This window comes from Acipenser ruthenus, chromosome 3 (assembly GCF_902713425.1).
Source record: "Acipenser ruthenus chromosome 3, fAciRut3.2 maternal haplotype, whole genome shotgun sequence".
Lineage (NCBI taxonomy): Eukaryota > Metazoa > Chordata > Actinopteri > Acipenseriformes > Acipenseridae > Acipenser > Acipenser ruthenus.
This window is the reverse complement of record NC_081191.1, coordinates 90,406,974-90,417,975: the sequence shown is the minus strand read 5'-3', so window position 1 is coordinate 90,417,975 and position 11,002 is coordinate 90,406,974. Positions and strand designations below refer to the sequence as shown.

General features: G+C 37.1%; 1 protein-coding gene across 1 annotated transcript; it reads left to right on the top strand.

Moving 5' to 3' along the window:
* Nucleotides 1–1,695: 1,695 nt before the first annotated feature.
* On the top strand, nucleotides 1,696–10,116 carry LOC117435664 (protein disulfide-isomerase A4-like). Its single transcript, XM_059018744.1, has 10 exons — nucleotides 1,696–2,049; nucleotides 3,492–3,663; nucleotides 5,169–5,374; nucleotides 5,697–5,835; nucleotides 6,862–7,067; nucleotides 7,387–7,545; nucleotides 7,793–7,944; nucleotides 8,124–8,280; nucleotides 8,599–8,832; nucleotides 9,365–10,116. Exons 1-10 carry the CDS (start codon nucleotides 1,968–1,970, stop codon nucleotides 9,781–9,783), a joined length of 1,926 nt encoding a protein of 641 aa, XP_058874727.1. The 5' UTR covers nucleotides 1,696–1,967; the 3' UTR covers nucleotides 9,784–10,116.
* Nucleotides 10,117–11,002: the final 886 nt, after the last annotated feature.

Sequence of the window (11,002 nt, the reverse complement as noted above, 5' to 3'; positions counted from 1 at the left end):
AGTATATCCAGCAGGATTGCTTTCATACAGCCGGCTAGCATTATATTGATATCCAGTAGTTTAATAATAATCTTCCAGATTTGGCATGAATTATATGAATCACTGACCAATAGCAATATAAAGACCTGTTTTCTAAAAGTAAATCAGTGTTTAAGATACATGATACAGTATGTGTTATGGATACCTGTTATTTGAGGCACTGTGCATACATAAAGGTGCACATCATTTTCAGAACAGTCTCTTACTCCAGTGTCTGCCGTTCAGGAATCTGATCTTATTGGTAAGGTTTAAAAAGTCCTTCACTATACCAACATATAAAACATTATGAAAAGAGATGCATAGATAACAATGAGAGCAACAAGATTAAACCCAGGATTGAAGGGCATGTCATATGAAGATAGACTGAAAGAGCTGAATCTGTATAGCCTAGAAAGGAGAAGAGCCAGAGGTGATTTAATAGAGGTATTTAAAATTGTCAAGGGGTTTAACAAACTATTATTTTTCACAGGTAACAGACAGCAGAGCCACAGGTGAAAGCTGAAGGGCATATTCAGAACCGAGGGGAGAAGCTTTTTCACAGAAAGGTGGTTGAACCATTGGAACAGGCTGCCAGACAGAGTTATTGAAGCAGAGACTATCGGATCCTTCAACAATCTCTAAATTTAAAAAAAGAAGAAAAAAATCTTCATTTTTAAATAACAATGCCTAGCTTTTTGTTCCTGTTGAAATTTCCTATCTCAGTCTTTTTTTAAACTCATCCTGGCTGACTTGTTAGTAGGTCCTATTGTGGGATTTAAATGTTTACATACAGATCCCTCTATTTCTTGTACATTGTTTTATTTGCAAAGTGATTTCACTGTGATTTGAAAGGGTATCGCTGTAAGGTATTTTTCTCTGCACATGCTGTGCATCACAGAGCAATCTATTTTAGTATGATGCCTAATCACTTTGTTGTGGTTCTAACTCAACAGAGGTCTAACTGCTATCAAATTGTGTGACCTTACAAAAAAGTTACCATACCAGGATGCAGCAATAAACATAGTGAAATACAGCTGAAATAGTGTCCTATACGTACAAAAAATTATCAAAATTATCAAAAAAATTGAGACTTGGAATAATGTTCATACAGCTATATTTTCTCCTTGAACTACTCTTTTAGATGCAAATGCTTCAACTTAAAATATAAATGATCTCTCTTTTTTAACTTAAAAAAAGGCTTACTGCCTCCTTGTAAATATCAAAGTTATAACAGCCAAGAGTTGCCTGTTCCATTAGGAAAGTTTCCCCTCAAAGTGTTGTGAAACAGCGATGATTTATTGCGACATATGAAGATGTAAAACGCCTGGAGGTTGCGGGCATTTCTACCTACCGATTCTCTCATGAACCGGCTTTCAACCACACGTCAGCCCTTTGCTGACAACCGCAATCTGTTTACAGCTCACTTTCCTTGTGCCAGATAAACTCAGCATCTGACACCAAGCACTCTGACTAAATAAAATCAGAATTATTTCACCCTGTTCTACCGGTCTCACTCTCCTCCTAATCTTCTCAGGGCACTCTCTTTCTCGTTAGCCAATGTTCTGCGACAAGCACTCTTGGAGCCAATAGCCTTGCTCAACGTACTCGATTCTCTGTTCCGAGTGGCACAGTTGGATTGGTGGGACCAAACAGGCAACAGCCAATGGGACAGCGGCACCTCAGACAATTTCAAGTTAAACACCCTCAAATCAAACAGTGGCTATAAATGTTTTGTTTTTTAAAAAAAAGGTTGACATCCTTATGGTTGTTAGAGTGACAACGGTGTGATTTGGTGCATTGATTTCACACATTCGGCGATTTGTATTGAGTACGTAGCAAGTCGTGTATTGGTTTGAACCAATTATATATAGCAGCCGTAGATTAGAGTGACCAGCAGGGGACCAGAAACGTCGGGGAGGTAATCAGGACAGATTAGATATTCTGTGAAAATGAAGGGAAAAAAAGCATTGCTGCTTCTAGCACTGCTTGGCTTTGCCCAACTCACAATCTTTGTACGATGTGAAGAAAATGGTAAGTTATTTCTCTTTCTGAAACTTTTTTGATGAATGCAGTGTAGGAATGTGCATGGGAATGTTTGCGAAACAAGGTTGAATTTTTGTTACAGTAACGTTGTATTGATAGAATCGTTAATCTGATAGATCTGCCTGCAAACATTTGTTAACTTTTTTTTAAAATGTAGTCTACTCTTAAGGCACTGGGAAAATGCAGCCCCTTTGCTCTTACAACTGCATGCTTCACGACCAGTCCACAGAACTAAATTCATAATGACTTTAGAAATGAATTGCATTAAAATCTTCCATACCCTCCTGTTTTATTTTGTAAAGAGGTGCATGTTTACATTTTGCACTTGGTGCTCTAAAAGTTTCCAGTGGCGTGAATTTGCTGACACAATTAGACGGCCCCTTGAGGTTCAACTTGTCGTGTGTGTGTGTGTGTGTGTGTTTTAGTTGTGATTCACAAACGTGTCCAGGTGGTGGTCTAATTAACAAAAAAACTAAACGTGTCGCAGTACGAACTCGATTGAAGTCAAACGTCTCGGTTTACCATACGTAAAACAAACTGAGTGTTGCAAAATGAACGGTTAACAGCGTGGTTTTCAAAAGGGGCGAAATAAGAACTAGGTATCAAAACGATTTTAAAAGCATGATTAATAACCGCGTCACATGATTCATTTTTAAAGTGTCAACAAGTGAATACACGACTCATTTCAACTAAACCCTTTGAAAGCCATATACTTGAGACCCAAATCAGCTTTTTTTAGTAATCACTTTGCGATCACTAGTTCTTCATAGTGATACTGTAGGGTTTCTGCATTCATATGGAGTTAATGTAGTACTTAACTGCTTTCTACAGTGATGCACAGCACCTGTGGATGTGGAGACGAGGCCTAGTGGCTTTTTATAGCGAGGCTGTTCATGAACATTGACCCAGTTGATAATAATAATAATAATAATATCTTTATATAGCGCCTTTCATAGTGGACCACCATCACAAAAGCACTTTATAGAGGTAGGCTGTGAACTGTGCATTATATGCAGAGTCACTTACAATAGGACACTGATATATAAACTTTATTTTAAATACACATTATACCATAAAATTGGTACTGTGCTGCATTGTCAGTGATTACTGTATATCTTGGTAGCTCTTCCATTCTGAGTGCTGGCTGTCATTCCCTTTTTTAAAACAAATAAAAATAAAATATTGGCCACATTTTAGGCCTGGTTTGCAGTCACATATGTGAATCCGCAAAGGCGCTTTAAACCACAAATGTGAACGGGGTTGCAGACCTAAATATGAGGTGGCCCTGGGCCAGCACAGTAGTGTGAACGGAGTCCTAGTTAAGGGATCAACATACTAAGACAGACTCAGGCTCTTTGTTAGATGGATAGTGGAAAGTGACTCAATGTAAAAAAAATAAAATAAATAACAATAAATAAATACATTTACAGATGCCACAGAGGAGGAGGAGGAAGATGGTGAGGAGGAAGATGGTGAAGATGAAGAGGAGGACACTGATACAGATGCCAAAGAAGAAAATGGGGTGTTGATTTTGACAGATTCTAACTTTGACACATTTGTAGCTGACAAGGATACTGTGCTGGTGGAGTTCTATGCACCATGGTGAGTGTCACTGGGGGTTCATGCTGCTATTTTCAGTATGAGGAAGTTTACTTTTAAAAGTAATCGGTTAGTTACTTGAACAAATGCTCTCATTACTTTGAAAATAATGTTACTAATTGCAGTTAAAATACTTACTTCTCAGACACAGTTTACGTTTTACAGATACATATATGTATTTTTTGTTTGGTCAGGTGAACTATCAAACCCAAGGTGCAATACACTACAGTCATGAAACTTCATATGACCATAGAGACTCACGTAAAGTACTCGTGATATGAAAATGACACATTTTGATCACATGGTTTGGCGGCCATATTGATAATTGTAAAAAAAATTTGCAACCCACAGCAAGAACACTGTTGCACTTATGCTCTTCAGTGTCAACACAATTGTACAGACCGTTGGAAAGTAATAACTGCTGAAGATTGAAACCGATTGCTCACACGGCGCGGTGGCCATATTGGAATTTACGTTGAAATTAACACCTAGGGCGTATAGGAAGTCATATGTGCTCTATGAAAAAATGTCATCGCCCGTGACCTCTGACCTCTCCTTAAGGTCAAACGGTGATGTATGACATCATCAACATATGCACCTGGCTATAAAACTGCCTAACTTCTAATCGGCTGCACCAAAATGCACGAAATTTGACATGGATGTAGAGGACTATGGGATGTTGTGCCATGGTCAATATAGCGGCCTTTGGTCACATGGTGTGGCAGCCATCTTAGATTTAATGACAATTTCGGGGAATTTTCAAAAGTCGTCTTATATTTGTGCCAAAATTTACACAGTTAGCACAGTTGTGATGATAACGTTTCACCTATAATAACCAATGTGCTTAAATTTCACAATAGCTGCTTGGAAGCCTTTATAGTTGCTAGCAACTCTAGTTAATTTAAAGCTAGCAAACTTGCTTTTGTTTTTAGTTTTGTTTTACAGTTTCATTCCTCTCAGCAAAATCAGCTTTCTGTTTGTTCTCTGTTGCAGGGCTTTGTGGTTGTGTGTAAATCGGTAAACGCAGAGATCAGTATTAACAAATGAATTAGTTCATAAAGATAACTACATCACATTTCTGTAATACACAGGAATTACCTCATTCTTTCCTGTGACATAAGATTTATGTGACGTCCCGCTCAGTTATTGCAACCAGAGTTTTTCTGTGATCTGTCCTGTATTTTAAATGTTCTTAAAATAATAAACAAATCTTTTGAATTATCAAATGTTACTATTTAGATATGTCAATTTTTTAATAAAGTGTGCTTCCAAAAAGCTGTTTTTACAAGTGGAAAATATTAAAATGACGGTACATCATATCCCTGTATCTCTGAATTTAAGTTATGAATTGACTAAGTTGTCACTTCTAAAATCATGACATGTGCTCCAGTAGAGCGCCATGGTGAAAGCTTAATTAAAAAGCAGGGCTGTAGTACTGCAAATTTGTTTAAAATTGTCAAGTACATACAATTTGGAATGAGCCTAAATATATATATTTTTTAAACTAGGTGTGGACACTGTAAGCAGTTTGTTCCTGAGTATGAAAAAATCGCACAAACTCTGAAAGAAAATGATCCACCAATCCCTGTAGCCAAGGTTGATGCTACAGCAGAGACCGCACTTGGCAGCAGGTTTGAAGTTCACGGTTACCCCACTTTCAAGATCCTGAAGAAAGGGCAGCCAGTGGATTATGATGGAGATCGATCAGAAAAAGGTTTGTCTTCTGCTTTTACAGCAGTTAACCAATTTTTTTTTTGTACTGTATTACATAAACCCTTTTGTTGCTGTACCAGTTGGGGATATAAAATTAGCAAACCTTATTTTATTATGCCAATACTATTTTCTCAGATAATGAGATGATATCTTAGCAGTACATGACTCAGCAATACATTTGTATACACCTACTTTAGCTACACAGTATTTTAATGTTGGTCCCTGCAGAGTATTTCAATGTGTTGGTATTAACTGTCTTGCCTAAAACGTGTTTTCCTGTTATATATAAAGCCGTGGTTGACTTGCTTCATATTTTGTTTCAGCTATTGTTGCCAAAGTAAAGGAGGTGGCTCAGCCAGACTGGGCTCCCCCACCGGAGGTCACCATGGTCTTGACCAATGACAACTTTGATGAGGTGGTCAACGAGGCAGACATCATTCTTGTGGAGTTCTACGCACCTTGGTAAGAATCTCCCAATGGAGATGCATAGTTTTTTCTTGTGAGACAGTTTCTTAGATGCCAGGCAAAGCCTGTGCCAGTGTGAGCTTCCTGTTTTGTGATGTGGGCTACTGTTTAAATGAAGAGCAAATTGAGCGTTTTTGTTCCAAATGACTTGTTTAATCTTAATCTGGGAATGTGTGTTCTTAAACATATTTCAATTGCACCATATAACAGTTCGCAACTTGGGCATGTATTGTCAGAAATTGGTACAAGTTCTGTACGCAGCTGCTATTATGTTACATGATTTATTTATACCTGACATTTTAAATTGCCGATAGTATGAATATAGGTTTGTGTACCTTGAGTTACTTTTAAAGTGATTGTTTCCCAAGTAGTTGCATCTAAATAAATCTCAGCCTTCTATGAATTTGTTTTTGTGTGATGAGAGCTGCAACGGAAATAACTATATCAGCCTTTGCATTCGGATGCTGAGAAATAACAAATACAATACTCATTTAAAATGCACAAAGATTTTATGGGCATTTAAAAAAAACAATGAAAACTATTGTTGTCCAGATCGCATGCTACGCAGCTGTACTATGACAGTGGTATGTGGCCTGGGTAGGCTACTCCTTAAAGTAAGTCAACAATAAAATAAATAAAGAAGTGACTTTAGGGAGCCCCTACCAAGATTTGTAAATTATTGTGTAAAACTATGTGATTGGATTATATCAGCGCAACAAAAAAATACCTTCACATCAGCCGTGCAAGTCGGAGAGGACAACTTTTTAAAAATAGTATTTCCACTGTGTTAAACCCAACTTGTGAAGTTTTTAAAATGCATGCCTTGGTAAACAGGGCATTGAACTTGGAATCCTCAGCAATGCAGTGTCCCTATATCCCTCCTGTAATGCAGCTATTCTGTTTGGTTTGCAGGAAGAATAGGCTGGTCAATCCTTGTTTTTGTGCATTGTTCATTGTTATATAGGTAGTTTGACTGTCTTGCTCATTTGTGTGGTGGATATTTGACTGCTGTTATTATCGCAGGTGTGGACACTGTAAGCAGCTCGCTCCGAAGTATGAAAAGGCTGCCAAGGAGCTCAGCAGGCGCACTCCACCCATTCCACTGGCGAAGGTTGATGCTACAGTAGAATCTGAGGTTGCCAAACGGTTTGAAGTCTCTGGTTACCCGACACTGAAGATCTTCCGAAAGGGCAAAGCATTTGAATACAATGGACCAAGAGAAGAGCATGGTAATGTCTTTTAGCAACAGAACGTTCTAGAATGTTTCTGGAAGATGAATTAAAATGAGCATCCCACTGTCATTTTAGTTCTTCATTTAGTATATTGGTTAAAGGTTTAAGAATGGATAAAGTATAGAAACAGTTAAACGTTTAAAGAATGGGACCTGTAGTTTCTAAATTAAAAATCTCTGCTGTTTTTGTTTGTTTTGTATTGGGTCATAGAAGCAGTTCCCTTTTGACCCCATCTAAAACTGCCTGTAAATAAATCAATACTTGTATGTATTCATTCTCCCCCCGCCCTTTTTTTTTTTTTTTTTTTTTAATAAAGGCATCGTGGATTATATGATTGAGCAGGCTGGGCCTCCTACCAAACACATCCAGGCTGTAAAGCAGATACAGGAATTTGTTAAGGACGGGGATGATGTCATTATTGTTGGTGTCTTTGCTGATGATCAGGATGCTGCTCTGGAACTTTACCGAAATACATGTAAGTATATGAAGCTTCTGAAAGTCTTGTAATGGAACTGTCACAATAAATGTGGAAAATTATAGGTGTTTTAGATCAGGTATGTTATGTTTCAATACTTTTTGAATCAGAAAGGTTTAAATTCAAACTGTGGCCCTGGAATGTCTAGCTTTGAGTTGTACTGAGGTATATTGCCTTGATGTTAACTACTGTGGAGTATTTTATAGAAATATATGCTAAGTTTGATGCGTTCCTTTTTGCTTCTTAGGCAACAACCTGAGAGAAGACTACAAGTTCCACCACACCTTCAGTAATGAAATCTCAAAGTATTTGAAAGCTTCTGCAGGACAAGTGGTCATGATGCAACCTGAAAAATTCCATTCCAAATTTGAATCCAAATCCTATATCTTAACTATTACAGTAAGTGTGCATAATATTCAACTGGATCAAGTGACTTTAAAATCTCCCTGTGTTTAAGGAAGGAAAACTGACTGAAAATAAGGCAGATACAGTTGAGAAGAGGGGAACTAGAAATGCCATAATTTCAAGGAGAAAGTAATCTAACTCAATTTTTTTTATTTTTTTTTTCCCCCCCATAGGAATCCACCACCGAGGCAGAAGTGAAGGAGTTCATTGAAAAACATACCCTACCATTGGTTGGACATAGGAAGCAGAGTAATGATGCCAAGAGATACACCAAACGTCCAATGGTTGTCATTTACTATGGTGTTGACTTCAGCTATGATTATCGTGTTGGTGAGTGTGTGTATATGTAGAGAGAGATTTTCTGTATTGTGTGCATTCTGAAAGATACACACATTATATTTTTCAAGAAGATAACAGAAATACTGCATTTGAACATTTTCATTAATTTTAGGGTATTCATTTAAATTCAGTGCTTTGGGGCACTGTCTGTTGCAGCAAATAAAGTTAAACCATATATATATATATATATATATATATATATATATATATATAATATATATATATATATATTGAGGTCATGTGACCCTATCAGCCAGTAAGCCCATTCCTCTGTGTAGTAATTGTCACTGTGTTTTTTCATTCTTCCAGCCACTCAGTTCTGGCGTAACAAAGTTTTGGAAGTAGCCCATGATTTCCCAGAATACACATTTGTAATAGCTGACGAGGAGGACTATGCAGAAGAGCTGAAAGCACTGGGCCTGAGTGATAGTGGGGAGGAGGTGAATGTTGGAATTCTGGGAGATGGAGGCAAGAAATACAGCATGGAACCTGAAGAATTTGATTCAGATGTACTGAGGGAGTTTGTCATGGCATTCAAGAAAGGTATGATCTTATTTAATTAGCTGTTGTATGCAACCATACTGTTGAATACAGTTGAGCTGTATCTATAAAGCAGTGTGTGTCCATAGATACGAGAATTACAGCAATCGGAACTTCAGTTTTCACTTCTCGCCAAAAGGATGAGACGTTTGTGGTCACTAAAACAAGTTGATTTATAAATCAACTTGTTTATAAATGCGCGTGTGATAATAAATTGGACCTGACGTGCCTGACACACGCTGAATAAATGGACCGCTAAGGGTTAAGGTAATTAACTGCAGGAAATTAGCCACTTGGCTTTATCGAGTAATTTTAAACAAACCACTTTTACATACACCAATGGTGGTTTTAGCTGCAGGCCGCAAACCTCCTCACACCCTGAAACCATTTATCACTGTCTTTATAAAAGCCAGGTGCTGTCTGCAAACTGATATTTAAAAAAATAATAATAATAACTATGTGTGGCCATAAACCCTTTTAATTTATTGAATGTTTATGGGTAATGTTGTGTGTTTTTTTTATTTTTTTTCTGTAGGAAAATTAAAAGCTGTTGTGAAATCTCAACCAGTGCCCAAGAGCAACAAAGGCCCAGTGAAGGTTGTTGTGGGAAAAACCTTTGAGGAAATAGTCCTGGATAAAAAGAAAGATGTCCTCATTGAGTTCTACGCACCATGGTGTGGGCACTGCAAACAACTGGAGCCAGAATATAATGAATTGGGAAAGAAGTACAAGCATGAGAAAAACCTAGTTATTGCCAAGATGGATTCCACTGCCAATGACATACCTAATGATAACTACAAAGTAGAAGGATTCCCCACTATTTACTTTGCACCCAGCAACAACAAACAGAACCCTGTCAAATTTGAAGGTGGAACTCGAGACGTGGAAAGCTTGAGCAAGTTTTTGAAAGAGCACGCAACACACTTGTCAGAGAGAAGTAAAGATGAACTGTAAAGAATCTACTGGTAGAGGTTACTTGTGACTTTTAGGAAAAACCTGTGTTTAATAATGCAGTAAGCAAAACTAAAAAGGTATTGGGTTGTTGGTGGTTTTTTTTTTTTTTTTTTTTTTGGGGTGGGGGGTGGGTGTGCAATCCAGTTGTGCAAATGGTTGGTAATGAATGTATGTGAACTGAATGTGTTGTACCAACAGTTGTGTTAAGTAAAGAAAATAAAAACTGCCAGTGTGTTCTGAAATCTCGAGGTTCCAATTTTCCAAAGCTTGCACTGTTTACCAGTTGCGTGTGTTTTGTAATGAAATCTTTTTAAATAAAAGATTATAAAAGGGGTCTTGATCCTGGTACATTATTTTATAAATACTCACAAAGTAATGTGGGAAAAAGTTTTATATTTTCTTCTAAATCCAACACCATCAAATAACTGAAGTAATTTTCCATTTCCTTAAGTTCGCAGTATAAATCTAGTTTTCAGCAGTTGTGTGTGTGGTGTTTTCTGGGGGGGGGGGTGCAAAGATGGTACTGTCCTTCCTTAACCATCACTTATTAATGAACTATCAAATGTGCATTCTCTAGAATAAAGCATTGATGATTCTCAAACACACTGTTTTGAAATAAAATGTGTCGCAGTGGATAGGAATATTTACATATGAGCATTTCCAATTGGGTAATATTCATAAATATAAATGCAACTTCTTAAAACTGCCTTACTTCTGAAACTGCATATGACAAGTGTTCATAGAAGCAGCTCCCGTGATGTGTTGCTGGAAGTAATAATGGTCTTGGAATAAACAACAATAGAATATCATGCATCACATACATGTATAGAATACTGAATAGGTCAGAAAAAAATATGAACATGTAGATTACATAATGTATACCTTCAGTTGATTTTAAATGAGAAAGACCTTGTGTGCCAAAGCTTGCTATCTGCACCAAATGTTTATAGAGCTTATTGAAATAATTGCTTAGTTTAGCAACCAATATTTCAAATTAACCAGGGGTAGTGTTTCATAGGAATCAAGGGAGATTTTTTGAGACTATATTAAAATGTATTGCGTGTTTTTTTTGTTTTGTTTTGTTTTTTCAAAAACTATCTGATACTAGAACTAATCTTTGCAATATTTTCTAGATGATAAAAAGACACTTTGGTGTCAATAGGTGACTACTAAATTTAAATAATAATAAAATGCCTAAGGATTTTCATTGGAGCGGATC